Source organism: Piliocolobus tephrosceles, chromosome 10 (genome assembly GCF_002776525.5).
Source record: "Piliocolobus tephrosceles isolate RC106 chromosome 10, ASM277652v3, whole genome shotgun sequence".
NCBI lineage: Eukaryota > Metazoa > Chordata > Mammalia > Primates > Cercopithecidae > Piliocolobus > Piliocolobus tephrosceles.
In genome coordinates, this window is record NC_045443.1 from 37,851,975 (window position 1) to 37,871,504 (window position 19,530).

Sequence of the window (19,530 nt, forward strand, 5' to 3'; positions counted from 1 at the left end):
ACCTCGGGAAAGTGAGGAAGAGGGGTGGGTGGGAGGAGTCACATAACATCTAGGAGAACATTCTAGGCAGAAGGAATTGAAAGGAAAAAGACGCGGAGTGGGAGGCCCCTGAGGTGTTCTAGGAGTAGCAAGGTACCATTTGTTAAATAAGGTCTTTCCATGTTTGAGTATGTTTCCTCTGACTTTTGGAACCAGCACTAATATATGAACTGAATATGTTTCTACAAAGAGCATGCCTCCATGTGTGTCATTATCCCCATAGGATTTCCTCCCTGCTACCTGTATTACTAAAACCTACCCAATATTTTAATTTCTATTTAGCCGTTGTCAAGAGAATACCACTATGGCAACAATTTTGGTTACATCGTGGCATTTAAGCCATTTGATGGAGAAGAATGGAAAAAAGTCACAGTTACTAATCCTGACACTGGCCGATATGTACATAAAGACGAAACCATGAGCCCTTCCACTGCGTTTCAAGTTAAAGTTAAGGCCTTCAACAACAAAGGAGATGGACCTTACAGCCTAGTAGCAGTCATTAATTCAGCACAAGACGGTAGGTAAAAGAAAGACCTTCTTACATGAGGAGGGAGGAAAAACATAATTCTCTAGTAGGCATTTAGTTTGTTTCCTTTCAGGCCTTATTTAGTAAGGCCTTTTTATAGCATTATGCATTCAGTAAATGAGTACTATTTTGAACCAGATTAAACATCAGCCTCTTCATCTAAATGATGAGCATGCTGCTAGAGTCTTTTTCATCATTTAGATCATGCCCATGGTATTAGGAAATCTCCATTAAAATAATTGGCTTTGACTTCCATTTTTGGGCTCTTGATTATAATTTTGTATTTCTCCATACTTGAACAGAACCTCAATATGTCTACATATTCATAAAGTTTACAACTTAAAAATTCTATAACGTATACATTATTTGTAAAATGGCCCAAACTTCTAACCTAAAAATATGCATAATTATAGCATTTAGGTAACTTTTTATTACAGTAGAGAACACAAATTTTGTTAAAGGGAATCTAGATGTAATTATATGAAAAAGGGGTCAGTCAGTTGAAATTGTTTTCTTGAAAGGGGAAAAATTTGTCCTGTAGGGCATTTGGGGAAATAAACTATACTAATACCAGCTCTTCTTGTTTTTCTAGAAACTTTAACTTAACTAAGCATGGCCATAGAGGACTTTATATATTTATACAAATGACATACAGTTTTAGATTGAGCATAATTACATTATTTTCTCTGATTTCTGTTTAAGCTGCTATACTTTTGTTTTTCTTGTTAAAAATAATACCTTTCTTTACTAATGTGCACTGTGTAAATAATTAATGGCTAGAAAAGCAAATAGAGATGTCACTGCCTTCTGGTCTTTGGCAATGATACATTTACCCTTGGTCAAGTTTCTCTTTGCATGTGTGAGAAGCACAAGTAGAAGAGCTTGAAAACTAAAGGTGTGTGAGGTACTCCTCTATCATTAGAGGAAATGGGCTCTATTGGTTCACCCAACTTCCATTGTTTTTACTCCAAAATAGACGTTTAGCCATGCCTTATACCTCAACAGAAATTCTCACATATATTCATCAGTCACAGAATTATTAGTTTTAGTATTTGTTAAAAGTGTAATATATAATTAAATCATCCTATGATCTTTACTTTTATTAAATGCCATTTTATTCTATATATGTATCTCATAATACCATGTCATATATCTTAAATATACATAATAAAATTTATTTAATATAAAAGGCAGTCATTCATATATATAAATGTATGTGTATATATAAGTATATATGTATATATTTAAAAGTATGTATATACTTTTTACTGTATTTTTTACTGCATACAAAAATATGTGTATGTTAATATGTGTGTGTGTGTGTATGTGTGAATTTTTTTTACTTTTAGCACAACCAAATATGTCAAAATAATAAAATGTAGAAATAATTTGTTTATTATCAAACAGTGGAAAAGTCCTGATGACAAATTTATATTCTTTATGCTTGTGCTTATTCAGCAGAAATATGATAACTTGGCTGGGCGTGGTGGCTCACGCCTGTAATCCCAGCACTTTAGGAGGTCAAGGTGGGCCGATCACCTTAGGTCAGGGGTTTGAGACCGCCTGACCAACATGGAGAAACCCCCATCTCTACTAAAAATACAAAATTAGCCGAGTGTGGTGGCACATGCCTGTAATCCCAGCTACTCGGGAGGCTGAGGCAGGAGAATCACTTGAACCCGGGAGGTGGAGGTTGTGGTGAGCCAAGATTGCACCATTGCACTCCAGCCTGGGCAACAAGAGTGAAACTCCATCTCAAAAACAAAACAAAACAACAAAGAAATATAATAACTTCACTCAGTTTTAATAATTTGAAGAACATGAGTACATCTTACGGATAAAATGAGTGCCTTAAGCATTTTACAAGTTACCTTCTCACCTTTTTACTGCTTTACTTGATGCTAAAATAAGCTTTCAGGCCAATAGCTTGTCATCTATTTAGTCACGGCCATTTGTATTTAATTATATTTCTTTCCTAAATATTTCATGAGTCTCATAAAACTTGCATGTGTTGAAACTTGTATAAGTGTTAATCTCTTCTTCCACTGCTGAGAAATCAATCATAGTGCTACACGTTTACCTTGTTTTGGAAAGGCAACTGTGTTCATGTGTAGAACATTTTTAAACATTAAATAGGATTATGGCTTTTTAATGAAAGACAATAAAAATTGATCACCCCTGCTTAAAGGCTTCATTGGTTTCTTTGTGTAAATTTCATAAGGGATGTAAGTTATTTTTTTCCCTGAACAGAGGCCTTTTTGATACATATTTGACTTGATGCCCAGTTGGAAGATTAGACATATAAAAGCTTTCTTGAGCCCAGGAAACAGTGGATGTTACAACTTGTTTCAAAGGCTCTTACATTTTTAAAAAAGATCTTAGCTTGAACATAAAAAGGGAAGTTTTATTAATAATATTGCTGTTTATAGTTAGTTCCCACAAATAGCAAATAAGAGAAAATGTATCATATTGAACAGTTTTCTATAATACCAAATTTCCTATTTCCGATAATATAGAGTTGATAGCTAAATATTTATAATTTTAACTTGCAACAACAGGCTTTCTTAAGCATATCAGTTGAGAGAAATTGAAAAAAATAGTATCATTTTGCTCACAGATGTAATAGAAATTGATGAAGCTTCCTGTATTTGGTAAAGTGTGTGTGAGTATGTGTATGTGTGGATGTCTATATTAACATTTATGTAGATGAAAGTCTGTGTGCACATGTATCACTAATACCATAAAATAAAGTAATGTTAGAAAAATATGGGAAGAGGTAATAAAATAATTGCACTTATTTCACTTTGAAAATACTAAAGCGATTTTGTAAACATTAAAATTAAAATATGGTATCACATCATTCATATAGCAAATGATGCTATTCAAATTTCTTAAATGTAAGTATCTCACTAATAATGTAATATTCTCATAAAATTTCAGCTCCCAGTGAAGCCCCAACAGAAGTAGGTGTAAAAGTCTTATCATCTTCTGAGATATCTGTTCATTGGGAACACGTTTTAGAAAAAATAGTGGAAAGCTATCAGGTATGTTAAATTTTTATCAAACTAAATACATTTATTCATAAATATATGAGCATATATTTTAAAATGTGTTGTATGTTTCAATGTCCCATTAATTTATGTGGCAACTAATACTTTATTCTCGGTGTCTAGTACTGTGGTCATATATAAGTTAATTGTTAAGAATAAAACAGGGGTTCCCAACTGGCCTATGTAGGGGAGATGTAAAGAAACCTAAGTCCTGGCAAACAACTGGCCAAAATAAAAGCTATGGTAATAACACTTATGATTACCCAAGGTCTTTTTGGGAAAACATTCTCATAAAAAGCTGGTGAATCTCAAGTTTTTTGGAAAGCATTTTGGTAATTTATGGAAGCATCCTGAAAATAGTCATCCTCTTTGAGTCAGTAGGTCCATTTTGAAAAGTCCCTCCAAAATAAACAATCATAAACATATCAAATATGTCTTATGTTATCTATGAAGTAACAATCAAAATGACCCAAATAAAACTTCCCTCGAGCTTAATTTTAAATAACCAGTAAGAATCAGTCAGACACAAATGAGAAAACTTGTCTTAGTCAAGGGAGTAAAAACTGGAAAATCAAAACTAGAAAGATTAGTTAGGGTCTTTAATACAATGCTAATGCAATTTAGACTGAGCTATGTAGGAAATGTGAAATCATCAGCTCACATTTTTAAGTGTGCAAGAAGTGAAAATTCGAAGGAATTAACATGGTTTTTCCTTTACAGATGAGCAGATGGATACCAAAGAGATTTGACAACTTGCCTCAGTTGTCACTTACAGAAAGTGTCAGAGCAGTATGTAAAACTCGAGTTGTCTGATTCAAATTTCAGTGCTTTATTGCCGCACATCACAGACTCCCCTCTGTTTTGTTTTCAGTGAGTGCTGTGTAGGGCTGCCTTTCCACCCACCCTACTCCCCCAGCCAGCTTGCATTCTTGGCTCCAGTACCCTCCCTTCTCCCTTGTCCATGGAAAATTAGCTCCATGAGGGCAGGGTATTGTTCTACTCTCAGTGCCATGCAAGAACAGTGCTGGGCACCAGGCAGGCTTTAAATAGATATTCATTGAATACTGATAGGAATAATGAAGTATGATTAAATAAAGTGTTACAGTTGGGCTTTCGCAAGGCCATGTTTCTGAGATGTAGCTGTAAAAGAAACTTAAGTCTTTGAGCAGACACACCCAGACCAACAGGAAGCTTTTTTACTGGCACGATATATTATAATTTGGGAAGGTCTTAAAGAACCCTCTGACCATCTATCGGGGTTCAGCTGAATTTATTACAGAACAGAGAAGAATAGACTGGGAATAATTAGACTGAGAATACCCAATATTCATAACTTAATAACCTGACAATTATGTTATAGCTAGTTATATGTTATTCACTAGATGTTACAAACCCCTATAATAAATACACCTGAGGTATCTTTGGGAGAAGACATCAATGTGTAGAACTTGGAAAGTAAAATTTTGGAGCATAGGATTTCTTCTTCTTTTATATTATTTATTTCTAACTAATAAAAATTGAAAAAAGGATAATTTAATGTATAACCCATATCATTGAGTCAAAATGTCAAATATATGACATATTTTACTTTAAAATATGCTAGAAAATTATATATTATCTTTGTCAATGCCAAGAATTATATATTGACTATTTGCTTACTTTTAACAATAAGAGGACAAGGAAATAAGAGGTAGGAAGCAACAACATAGTGGAACCAATGATTCAGATAATAATTAAATTAAATATATTTTTTTAATTGGGAACTAAACCTTGATTAAGGATTTTCACATAGTAAAAAGTAATCTTTATCAAATAAGATTTTCTCAAATGATAATTTCAAGGGAAAAGTATGTACCATGAGGAGTTGGTTTCACAGATTTCTGACCTTTTCCAATTTCACACTAAGTAAAAACTTATGCGCTTTGCTGCTGAGCAAATATGGGTTTATATTTCAGCTCTGTCACTTAAGAATTTTGTAGAAAATTGATTTGAACTTTGAGTTTCCTCACCTATAAAGTGAGAAAGTAACCACTGCCTCATAGAACTGTTATGTGAAAGATATTAAATAACCTGTATTTAATAATTTTCCCTGTTTATGTCATTGGGCATTCAAAGATGGTGGTGGTGGTGATGATGATGATGATGGCAATGAGGAAGATGATCATGATGATGTTAATGATGAAAAGACTGATAACACTTCTTGAGTCCTTATTGTGCTAAACACTTAACTAAGCTCATTTTATTAAATCCACACAAAGACACTATAATTATCCCCATTTTAGAGATGAAGAGCTCGAGGATTAGAAGTATTTGTCTGAGTAAAAATTGTCATAATCAGATTTTAATCTAGTTCTTGCCTCTCCAGAGAATGGTTGATTATAATTGCTGGAAGTAAATCATAGAATTATTCCTTCCATTCATTCTTTCTTAAAATCCTTTTAAACCTTTCACACAGGGTCTTGAGTATCAAAGAGACAAGCACGAACCCTTAAAAGAGAAAATCCATAGTATTTATTGTTCTGCAGGAAATGTTCCTGTAAATGTGGCCGGTGGCAGGGAGAGGGGGTCTTGCCTGACTATAATGTGGTTATTGTTTCCATTTTAATATGATTGGAGAAGCCAATGGTTTAACAAGATAGATGAGGGTGAAAACTAATACCCCATTGCACTTCCCATGAAAATGTACGATGGATCTATATTTTTCTGTGTATAAAGATACACAGAAAGAAAGCAGCACATTGAAAACATAAAATATAAAGCTGGAAAGCCCTGACTCCTGCCTGATTGAAACCATCTCAAGGTTCATTTCCTGACATTTCAAATGAGAATTGTGAGCAACTGAATTTAAAGACAATCTCTTCCCTTGTGGTTTTAAAGTGTATCTCAGTAGAATGTTTATGTCACTTAGTGTTTTTTTCTCTTACTTGGTTAAAGAGCTGCCCACGTTCAATCTTAATACCCAGTGGTTTTTCTATAGTGTAGGTAAGCTAGAAGAATACAAGAAGCCTTCCTTATCAAGTGCATTTTGGAACGTTGGGGTCCTGCCCAGGAATCCACAAAAGACTTAGTTTGCTCACCCAGTGGGTAAAATATTCACTTAATTAATTTAATGAAAATAAGTAAAACACGCTACCAGGAATAATGAGTGCAAAAACTTTAGCAGCTGAATTAGAGATTAATGCAGATGACTGATTTCACAGTCATCATAAAAGATGAACAATCCTGTAGAGTCTACTCAAATATTTTTAAAGGTTACATTTTTATGGTGAGCTGAAACTGATATTTAGAAAGTGCTTTGTTTTCTTATTTTGGAGAAGACATCCATTTTGGTCTGGATCTCTTTGAAACAGAGCCTCAAACAAAGATGTGGAAAAAAGTTGTTTATTATTGTTGACTGATTGTTTTCAATATGATCCTAGGAAGCAGGTATGAGGAAAAGGCAGAGTGAACAGGAAAGGGGGGAGCTCAGATACAAAGGTGCTATTTGTTCTGTTGGCAACCACTGTGGACAACTGGTACTCCATCCCTTGAGACCTTTGAGGACTTGTATAAATGTGTCTCTGAAGCTGCCCTGCCTGGGATGAAAAGGGAAGCATTCATCCACTCCTGAATGTTCAGAAATGTGCTCATTCAACACATAAACCTCACTTTTGCCAAGTGAATTTGAGCCATCCTGTTGCATTTTATAATGGTTCCTTACATGTTTATGTAAATAAAAAGTGCAGGATTATATTATTATTAGACATTTTAATCTACGCATTTTAGTTAATTGTGAAATTAAAATCCCATTATTTTATAGACTGAGCATTTAAAATATGTAAAATATCAGGATAGTTACAAATAATCCTTTTCTTTGTATTCTTATATTAGATATAACATATTTTATTCATACCTTAGATATAATCATAAATTTTGAATGCAAAAAACAGCCTTTATTTAAAGAATGAAAATTATAATCCATAACTTTTCTTAAACTTTTAAGAGAAAAGGAATCCTGTAATTATCTGACAAAAGTAATCATTTCTAATCACAAAATTGATAATGTTTTTAAAACATTATTTTACAGGTAAATAATTTATACAGTTTATCCAATTATTAGATGTATTTCTTTTTTATATCTAGCTTCTATACAAGTTCAAAGGAAATAACATTAGAGACTTACTTCTGAAAGGAGCTAGAAGAAAGTATTACTTTAGCATGTTCTAGGTCAGATAATAACTATTTTTATCCAGCAAAATTATATTCCTCTCCAGCTGCTTTAAGAATGGCTCAGAACAATTTTGAAATCATGCAAACAGAAGTAAAACAGGAAATACATGATAAAAATGATAGTGACAAATACTTTCAAATGGAGACCACTTTTATATTTTGAAAATAAGTCTGCTCTCAAAGTTTTTGGGGTTTTTTAATTTTTATTTTTTTATTCTTTTTTAGTCAATGTAAAACTATTTTGGGCAATGAGGTGAGAGTTTGATTTGCTTTTGGCACATTTAATCACTTCTGCCCTGTGTGCCCTACTATATTCTAAAACTGATAGAAGAGTAGATATCATTAAAAAAGATTTGAAAATATGATGATCAGTCAACACCAATGATAACAAAACTAGTTGAAGAGAACTTTTCACAACTGAAGACTCATGGCAAAGTATAACTCATCCTATACGTTTGCAGATTCGGTACTGGGCTGCCCATGACAAAGAAGAAGCTGCAAACAGAGTTCAAGTCACCAGCCAAGAGTACTCGGCCAGGCTGGAGAACCTTCTGCCAGACACCCAGTATTTTATAGAAGTTGGGGCCTGCAATAGTGCAGGGTGTGGACCTCCAAGTGACACAATTGAGACTTTCACCAAGAAAGCACGTGAGTCTCACGTTTTGTTTTTAGACTTGTCAAAAACTACCACTTGATTCAATCATGATGGAATACATTTGAAGGAAATTTCCTACCTAGATACCTGAGCACATTTTTCAATGGTATCCTTTATAGCCACACAAGATTTCCCTTAAAACATGAGTTATTGTAGATGATGAAAAAATGTGAAAAATACCCTCATACATTAAATATTTCATTATAGAAATAAAGTGAGAGAACTGCCCTTTTGTAAAGGCTGTCCTCTCAAATTTTGTGCCATGAACTTGTCTTCACCCTGTATTTATTAATTTAAACATTGTTTTCATAGGAGTACATCAACAGCATATGAAAATTAAAATTCTGCTTATTTTTACAGGCTTTAATTTATAAACCTCTGTCATCGCACAGTGCAATGCAAGTTAAATGTGTAGCATTATGCTTACTCTCTTATTACTGTATGTTCTAGTACTGTATGTTTTAGGTGGTTCATAATGTAAGACCACCTATCCCTGCTCACTTTCTGGTCATTCTAATCTCTGTATTCATTTTGATATCTCTGTTCTTGAACCCAAGTGGAATAAATAAAAAGGAGAATTTGTATGTAGGACTCTAGGGAATGTCTCAAGAATCTGAAGATGTGATTACCACTAGAGTTTGCAAATTTATGAAATTCACTTTGGGACAGAGACTCTCCCAGTGAGATGACAGAATGTAGTGTCAAGAACTAGAATTTGGTGTCAAGACGTGTTTGAGATCTGTCTCTGCCACTTGCCAAATGTATGACAATAGATAAATTACCTATTTAAACTTCAGTTTTCTAATTTGTAAAAGGAGCATTCATTTTTTGTTATTTTTCCGTTTGTTAATGTATTTATTCATTTATCAAAAATATGCTGTGGAGTACTATTCTTGATGGCGAGGATACAAAAGGGATCAAACCAGTCCAAGATGCTCTTCTCACATGGTTTACAAGCTAATGAAAGGAGACAGAAACTTCAAACAAACAAACAAAAACTCTGACAAATAAATAAGTGGGATTATGGCAGATGACAGGGCAATAAAATTTATAAATAGACAAAATTAAAGTTACTTACATGAAAGTGAAATTCTGATTGGGTGACCAGGAAAGGTCGCTTTGAGAAGATGCCTGTTGAGCTAGGGTTTGAGTGATAAATGATAAGAACCACCCACTATGTGAAGAGCTGTAGGCAGAGTCTTAAGGTTCTTTGCACGTTAAGTAGTACAAAACCTTAAGGTGGAGAGCGCTTGAAATATTTTAGGTGTGGAAAGGCTGCTGGGGCCAGGGCATAGGTTCTGAGTAAGGAGGGGGAAGAGTTCTGGGGCCCAATTATGGAGAACTTTGTAAGTATTTGGGATGAGTTTGATTTCTTTCTAAACATGATAAGAAGCCATTGAAAGATTTTAAAACAGAGTGATATCTAATTTATGATGTTGTTTTATAAAAAATCATTCTGGCTTCTAGATAGAAAGTAGATTGTGATGGATTAACAGTGAAAGCAGAAAAGCCAGTTAAGAGAGTATTTCAGCAGTCAAGGAGAGAATTGATAGTGGCTAGCACTAAGTGAAAATGGAGATAGAAGTGGAATGCTTTCTGTGGGCAGAGTTGACAACTTGCTGCCAGTTTGGATGTTGGCAATGAGTGAGATGAGAGACTAAATACCAAATTTCTCTTGAGAAACTAGGGGGTTTGGTTGTGCTATTTGCTGATGATGGCAAAGACTCATTGGAGAAAGATTTGAGGATACATGACATTATATTACATTTGAAAAATGTATTACATTTGATTATACTACATTTGAGAAATCTTTTAGAGACTCAAGTAGAAATAGGCTGATATCTGCCTAGACAGAGAGACTTCTAGCCACATGTGTCTAGAGGTTGAAAGAGAGATTAGGGCTAGAGACAGAACTGTGAATATTTAAAGCCATGGGCCTAAGTGTCAGTACTTAGGGAAGATTCAGAGAGAGTAGAAAAGGGTACATAGGTGATGTCCTAAGTCATCCAACAGTTACAAGTTGACAGAGGGAGCCAGCTAAGCATGAATAATGGGAAGCAGCAGCCCATGAGGTAGAAGGAAAACCCAGTTGTTAAGATCTGAATTTAAGAAAAAAATGAGAGATTCAAGAAAGAAGATGGTCAATTCTGTGAAATGCTCCAAAAATGTTAAATTTAGAAAAGAATAAACAAGTGACATTAGATTTAGCCAACTGGAGGTGATGGATGACCCTGCAAATAGCAATTTGGGAAGACTAGTGGAGAAAGAAACCCAAGCAGAGCACGATGAGAAGAGAGAGAATAAAAGTCATATTACCTACCTCACAGGGCCATGGGGTACAATTAAATGGATTCATGGATGTAAAGTGCTTAGCATAGTGCCTGGCATACTGTGAACACTTGTTAAAATTAGATGGTGGTGGTGTCAGTACCATTATCATCAGCATTATAATACCTGATGCAATAGAGTATGCAGAATTGAGATTGGATATGGTGACCATTGATTGCATATTACTACTTTTCACAGCTCCTAGCCAGCCTCCAAGGATCATCAGTTCAATAAGGTCTGGTTCACGCTATATAATCACCTGGGATCATGTCGTTGCACTATCAAATGAATCTACAGTGACAGGATATAAGGTATTTACAAATAGTGATGATTAATGTTTGCAATTCTTGCTCTTTCCGAGAAACCCAAGATGGGTTTCTTTTCCTCTTTTGAGATGGAAGCCCACTCTGTCACCCAGGCTGGAGTGCAGTGGTGCAATCTTGGCTCATTGCAGCCTCCGCTTCCTGGGTTCAAGTGATTCTCCTGCCTCAGTCCCCCAAGTAGCTGGGATTACAGGTGCCCACACCCACACCCAGCTAATTTTTTGTATTTTTAGTAGAGACAGGTTTTTGCCATGTTGGACAGGCTGGTCTCGAACTCCTGACCCCAAATTATCCACCTACCTCAGCTTCCCAAAGTGCTGGGATTACAGGCATGAGCCCCCATGGCTCGCCCCATTCAGCTTTCTTATTCTATTCAATAGTTGTAGAGCAGAATCAGATGACATGGTGCCATGGTACATTTTGAAATGGAAAAGATTATCTTCAGTGAATTTCAGCAAAATGTTATGTCAAAAGTGTAAGATAAATAGAATGATTTAAAGATAGAATACAATAATCAGAGCTTAAGGAGGAGAGAGAATGCAATTATTTTTGTTCGGCAATGATTATGATAGGGTTGCCCAGCACCCAGCAAACTCCTGGATAAACTGAGTTACCATTTATAAATGAACAAACAGGAGAAAAGCTTATTTTAATTATATTCTTTATATCACACACTTTCACATTTTTCACTGGATACCAAATTTTGTGGAAAATGGTAGAAATAAAAATTGAGAAGCAATTTTCAGACCATTTAAATATATTTAAAAAGTTCTCATTTTGGGCTTTTTTGTTAAAAAGGCATATTCTTTCTATATTTTTATTTTGGGTCATCTCAAAAAATAAAATTTAGATGCTTAAGTCACATCTCCTTGGATAATCCTAAAAACTTGCAAAAATCAACTATTGTGAATTGAAACTAGCATGATTTTTTTTCATCTAGTTTTAAATTTATTAATTTTTTCCTCTTGTTTTAAATTTATTACTTTTTGTTAATCAAAGTGTAAGCATTTTTGTTCTGGTTTTAGTGTTAGAGCACTGGCTCATTATTATGACTTTACTGCATATTTACATTTCTGTATTTTATAAGGTACTCTACAGACCTGATGGTCAGCACGATGGCAAACTGTATTCAACTCACAAACACTCCATAGAAGTCCCAATCCCCAGAGATGGAGAATACGTTGTGGAGGTTCGCGCGCACAGTGATGGAGGAGATGGAGTGGTGTCTCAAGTCAAAATTTCAGGTAAGTGAGTCATTTAAGACACATTTCAACTAAGTATTTGTGAGTTTCTAGACCCTATGGATTCCCAAGGGTAGGGATAAGCCTGATACTCACACCAGTGTCCATCTTTTCCTAAGTAGATTTGACATATCAAGGATTCCCTGAAACTTGGTATTTCTCCTCTTATGAGTCACAAAAGTAAATCTGTGACATACCACATACTTGTTGATTATTATCTCAATGATAAAGTACAGTTGAAATCTTTCAGACCTAAGACGAACAAGTTTTTGGGATCCAATTTACAGTATGGGATGTATTAGTTTATTTGATTGTGGTAATCATTATACAATGTATACATTTATCAAATCTTCATGTTGTTCACCTTGAATATATTTAATCTTTGTCAATGAAATATTTTCAAATAAAAAGCACAATTAAAATGACATAATTTATTGAACACTATATAATACTAGGCTATTATTTAATAATAACCAAACTTCTCATATCAAAAGGAAATACACAAGGCTATTTTTAATACTCTAACTTTCTTCCACTTGGTCTATACATATTGATATAGTAGTATAAGAGAAAAACACTAAATTATTGCCGCTTTGCCTTTTCTCTTTCTCTATCTTATCTATTCCTTTTCTACAAACTCTATTTCTCACAACTTTGTTTAATTTGGAAATACATATATCTGAAGCAGTAATTTCTTTATTTGTAGCATTCTGTTATTTAATTTTTGATATATTTTTCTGAAACTATGTGCATGATATAATTTAATTATACTGAATTTCAATAGATGTTAATTTGAGAAGTGTATGAGAAGCTTTGACATAGCAAAAGGTCCTAGATCAAAGATGATAATAAATAATTTGTAAGAAAATTTGGTTAATCTGTACAACAAACCCTATGACACAAGTTTACCTATATAATAAATCTGCCCATATACCCCTGAACTTAAAATAAAAGTTAAATTTTAAGAAAACTAAAACAAAAATAAAAGAAAATTGAAAATTTGGTGATTTTGATCTAAATAAATGAATATGCTATATATCAAACCAACAAAAAATCCTTTAACACAATGCCAGAGTCTTTAATGGTATTTAATAAATGCTGGCTTCAATTGTATGCCATGTTTTTGTGAAATTTGCCACAATTCATATATACCTCCTTTACAAATCAAAATAGAACTTTGATTTTTTTAGTGTAATCATCAGTAATTTTGTCTTTTAAGAAAATATAGAAATTACAGACATGTGAAAGGAAAAGAAAATAATCATGTTCCAAATACCCTAAAATAGCTACTGCTAATGCTTAGTTCAATTTACTTATAGTCACTCTGTATATAGTTTCATGTTTCAGTTTCCATTTATTTTGTAAATTGTATTTAAAATTATAAATGATATTCTTTCAAATATGCAAACTCATTAAAGTTTTTTCTATTATAAATAATACTTTACAGTCCATTTTCATAAATTAATCTTTCTTCGGGTTAAATTTAAATATAAGACAGTGTTTTAGGTTGCCAAATTTCTTTAAAAACATTTACTAATTTCTATTCCCATTATCATTGTATATAAGTGCTTTTCTCACTGCACCACTCTAATATTATTGTCTTTCTTTTTAGTCATTGCTAATTTGACACGAGAAAAAAGAATTTTCTTATTTTTGAAACATTTTCTATATTCCAAACTTTGTTGACACCTTCAATAGTTTTACACTTAGTGGGCTGTTTCACAAAAGGAAATCAGAGGGAAATATCGCCATTATTTCAAGGAAGGTAAAGCACAAAGTGACTAAATAAATTGTTCTTGAACCCTGGGCCTTCTTTCTCTTGTGTAGAAGCCATCCACAGCGAGCTTTTGCTCTCTGTATCCACCCTTGGTTCATCATTCCTCATGGAAAGGAGAACCTAGCTTCTGGGATTTAGACTAGAGGTTTTCAGCAAGAGATGCTGTAGCAGTGATGGTAACATCAGTTTATCTATCACTAACGGCACCAGTAAATGTTAAACAGTTGAATCACTAGGGATAGGGGAAATCCCTGTTTATAATGTTTGCCTATTTCTGTGGTGTAAATATTCTCACTATGTGTGATTTCAAGCTTTCTAAGTGATGTCACTCAATGTGGAGCTGTGAAGAGCTACCCAGTAGCACATCATTATATGTAATTGCCACCATACAGATACAATAAGAACCTCAAAAACATTGACATTATAATATACTAAAATATTAAGAAGTGATGAGTTTTAAGTATTTGTTTTAAGCTTTTAAAGTTAACTAAGTTTACATAAATCATATTTTAATAATTACGTTTTTAACGCATTGCTCATACATTTCCTAAAAAATTCACAATCAGATTTCAGGGGTTGTATGGGTTGATTTCAGCATACCACAGGTGTAATTTGATATTTCAGTATAAATGGCTCATGTATAGAAGAAATAGAGTTTTTTTAAAAAAAAAAAATCCCAAACTTAACTCCGTGTATTTTTTATATTTTTCTGTTTTGCCAACTAATGGACAACATTCTTATTGATTTCAGAATTTCTATTATTTGTCTCTTATTTTAACCATAACTGTACAAATAAACTGTAGAATTAACATTACAAAATGTCAGATGCTTGGTGAATGACATTCTAGAATATTCTTGTTTTTAAGTTTTAATGAGGAAAATGTGCAAATACAAACAGAAATTACAGGTTTTCTTCTAAATTTAAATACTCTTAGTACTTTCCTTTCTTTTGGTTTTCATGCCCCAAATACGTAGCCAGGATTATAACACACTACTAGATTTTAATGTTTATAAGCATTATGCTGTTTGTTCATTCATTCATTCATTCAACAAATAGACATTAAATGCCTACAATATAGGAGTCACAGTTCACATCTTTAAAATGTGCTAGGATTTACATATTCCCACATCTCTCCCTGACCCTGCTGCAATTCTTTTTTTTTTTTTTTAATTATACTTTAAGTTCTAGGGTAGATGTGCATAGCGTGCAGGTTTGTTACATATGTATACTTGTGCCATGTTGGTGTGCTGCACCCATCAACTCATCAGCACCCATCAATTCATCATTTATATCAGGTATAACTCCCAATGCCCTGCTGCAATTCTACTGATCCTCTTGCCTCCCAGTGTTGGCCTCCTAAGGCCTATTATCTATGCAACAGACAGAGGGGGTCTTTTAAAACACAAATGAAATTATGTAACTCTCCTCTTAGAAAGATGACTCATACGGAACATCTGCATTTAACTTGGGAAACTTAAAACTATAGTTTTCATCTCTAGAAATCTGATATAGTTCCCTATTAGGTGCATGATTTATATTATGTCATGTGCTGATACAAAAATTTGATTCTTAAAAAAATTGAGACTTCCTTTTAGACATATTTTGGAAATACTTTATATTTGATTATCTGTAACTGCACTTCTCTCTGACATGAATGCTGTTATCCATTGCTTTAATAACTTATTCCTCATCGAATATTTGTAGTGCATGTCAAGGCAAACGTAACACCGCGAATGTTTCATCACACACATACTATCTCTAATAAGTTCTATTTTATCCTTTTAAAACCATTTAAATAAATTATTATGTGCAAATTAAGAAACTATACATATAGCTCTAATTTTCAATATTAATTTCAATAAGCTAATTTGGATTACTACATATTTTCTATAAATTTTAGAATATCATTTGACAAGGATCCTTGGTCATAAATAAATATCCGCAGAGAAGCACATATTTAATTATTTGTAGTGAACATGCATATTTTCAGTCTTTATTTTTCTTTTTAGTTTTACATAATAGCTGAATTGAGAAAGACTTTTCAGAACATTTTAGGGTCTGAATATTTTTCTACAGAAAGAAGTAGTCATTTGAAATTTTTAAGGTAGGAATAACATGATCAGATTTTTTCAATTGAAAAATCATATTGGTGATTGTGGAAAATATATATAGTAGGGGACTAAGATGTAAGGAGATGAAGTACAAGATTATTGCCATAGAATGATTTAAAGATAATGATGTCCTGGGACAGGCACAGTGGCTCACACCTGTAATTCCAGCACCTTGGGAGGCTGAGGCAGGCGGATCACGAGGTCAGGAGATCGAGACCATCCTTGCTAAACACGGGAAAGACCATCTCTACTAAAAATACAAAAAAAAAAAAAAAAAAAAAAACTAATTAGCTGGGTGTGGTGGCAGGTGCCTGTAGTCCCAGCTACTCGGGAGGCTGAGGCAGGAGAATGGTGTGAACCCGGGAGCACAGACTGTGCCACTGCACTCCAGCCTGGGGACAGCATGAGACTTCCATCTCAAAAAAAAAAAAAAGAAAAAAAAAAAAAAAAGAAAAAAGAAAAAAGATAGTGATTAGTGATGTCCTGGACTGGAAAGAAGACAGTGGTGGATGTCTAGGATAGATTCTAAAAGAGCAAGGCATTTTTTCCATTTGATTTAAAGTTACTATATATTCATTTTGTGTATTTTGTCTTCTAATAAATCTGTAATTTATCCTGATATTACCACCAATGATGTAATCCGGATATTTAACCTACTATTTTTGTTAACTCCAAGCTATTAAGTCAAACTATATAACCAAATCCACTGACTTAAACACTGTGATGGAAAACACATTTTGTTGTTTTGCTTTGTTCTCTTCTGCCCAGTAGAAGAAGAAGGTCTAGAAAACTATTTTTTGGGTAGAACTTTTTACACATTTAACTCCATCATTACTCCTGTGCTCCCTTCTCCACTTCCTAAGTCTTGTGGTGTAAGAGGGACAAGAGGATAGTGGGATGTTTAGATTCATTTCATACATTATTAAATTTAGTCTGTGATTAAGACACAATCAGATATCATTCAGGAAATGCTGTCTCTTCAACCATCTTGAAATAAACAAATATTTTATTTTCCTTTACACTATTTTTCATGGGATCCATTTGAGCATTCAAGTATATAAATCCAGCCTATATATTTTTAGGTTGACAAATAGCTTACATTTAAATTACCTCTAAAATATGTATTCCATTCATTACCATTGAATCATGACTAATCACTCAAAGCCTTGCCTAACTGTAGAAATGTACTTAGCACTCCCAGCTTTGTAACAAACATGAAGTTGGAAGATGAATTATTTGGACAAAGTAATATTTTGGGAGTCTCTAAATTCAACTTTGGGAGGCAACTCATAGCCTTGATGATTATTAACGTAACTCCTGCAGTGACCAGGTTTGATCCGTCAGTTGTTGGGCAACTCCCAGCACAGGGAGTTTCCAGAGTCTTAATTGTCCTTCAGAAGCTTTGAGTACAACTTCTAGAAGCACATTTTAACTCTATGCCAGTCCATAAATAGCACCTCTGTATCGAAACTAACCTGAGTTTTTTTGAAATTTTCCCTAAGGTTTCCATTAGCTGCTACCAAGTTCTCACAACTTCAGCATTTTATTTTGCTCATTTACTTAGACTCAGAAATAATTTTGCTGAAACATTCCTCAATGGAACACGTGTAAGAATGGAAAGGAAAATTTAAAATAATCCTCCAAGATTTACTTTCTACTACAATAATTTTCATTAATGAAATAAAGTCTTAGTCTCCAGAGCTATATTTTAGTATGATGTGCAAATGAATTTTTCCTATGATAAAATAAACTCTTCAAACATTACAGATTTTCAAAAACACCTTTGTTCCCTAGTAAATTAATTCATTCAATAAGTTTCTAAACACCAACCATATGTCAGGCATTCTGCTAGGCTATTTGGGTACAATAATTGCAAACCCTCCTGAAGTTCCCATTCTAATGGGTATCAGAAGAATAAAGAACCAAGAAACAAATAGTAAAACAATTAGAATTAATAAAAACACAAGGAAAAATGAGTGGCTAATATAAAAAGAGGTAGTTTTGGGTAGGATGATTAGGTCAAGCCTCACTAGGAAGGTGATGTAGGCTGAAATCTAAAGGACAGGAACTAGCCATATGACAAAAGTATGGGTAAAGGAAGAGCTTGTCATGTCAAGGACCTGAAAGGAGGCTGGTGTAACTAGTGTGTAGTGAGGATAAAGAGTCATGTGGGATAAGGTTGGAGAGGTAAGAGGGGTAAAGTTATGAACAGCCTGGCCTTGATTACAGCTAAAAGGCAATACTCAGATGTTTGTAATTTCTTGTAAATTCGATGGAAAAATGTTGATGTGCTTTCAGGAGATAAATGATGTGATCTAATTTAAGATTTTTTTTTCTGTTGTGCAGAAAATAGATTGGAGTGAGACAAAAGGGGAGGGAGTTGATAGAGCTGGTGAGAAGAAAGTAGGTCTGAGACACAATCAGAACGAGGCACTCTCTTTCAGAAATAATTAATTTATAGGCTACTGCAGGTTTTTTTTATGACTCTAAGAAGCAAAGCAAATCATGACAAGATCTTTTCTAGGATAAATGATTAAAGAGTGTATGTGAAGACCCCGGCTCCTGCTTTTCTATGACTTCCCAATTCTTCCCCTTCTGCCTTTTGGTGGCAGGAGAGTCTGGAGGGAATGTAGTGTCCACATTTTTACCCCAGGGAGACACAGGAGGGCATTAAGAGCAAGAAGAATGATGCTGAGATTCTGAGAGAAAATGCTTCATACCTTCTCAAAAACTAAAGAGTTTTATATGATAATCATCAAAATTAACTTAGAGAACCAAGCCAAATGTGGATATTTTAGGAAATATGAAATGAAATGAAAGAAGGAAAATAAATTACCTATTAGCTTCTAAATCAATTTCATGGTATAGAAATTGATATTTTTCGTAGCATCATTAAAATTACAGAACAAAAGCTCCAGATACTGAAGTGATATGATGAAGATATTTAAAAGCAAGATTTACCCAAGATTCAGAAAATAGTGATTAATATAACCTAATTATCAAGGCCCACAGACAAGAGTGTAGCCAATTATATTTAGTTACTTCCCATATTTTCATTTTCAGTATTGTGACAAACTCATAATGGATATCTTTGTATATAGACCTTTTTTTCTGGATTCCCAATTATCTTCTTAGAATGATTGCTAGAAGTGCAATTACTGGATTAAAGGGCATGACTTTTTAAACGCTTAGCATATACTTGCCAAACTGTCATCTAAACAGCAATGCCTGCATTTTATCATTAAACAATTTCTTTGTAGCATTTTGTCC

General features: G+C 33.8%; 1 protein-coding gene across 2 annotated transcripts in view; it reads left to right on the forward strand.

Annotated features, from left to right (window-relative positions):
* Nucleotides 1-19,530, forward strand: part of CNTN1 (contactin 1) — a 428,408-nt gene that overhangs the window by 378,190 nt on the left and 30,688 nt on the right. For both annotated transcript variants that reach the window (XM_023182834.2, XM_023182835.1), the window contains 5 exons: nt 322-556; nt 3,506-3,609; nt 8,286-8,472; nt 11,006-11,118; nt 12,218-12,374. In XM_023182834.2, the coding sequence (XP_023038602.1) occupies nt 322-556; nt 3,506-3,609; nt 8,286-8,472; nt 11,006-11,118; nt 12,218-12,374 (796 nt within the window). The remainder of the gene's footprint in view (nt 1-321; nt 557-3,505; nt 3,610-8,285; nt 8,473-11,005; nt 11,119-12,217; nt 12,375-19,530) is intronic.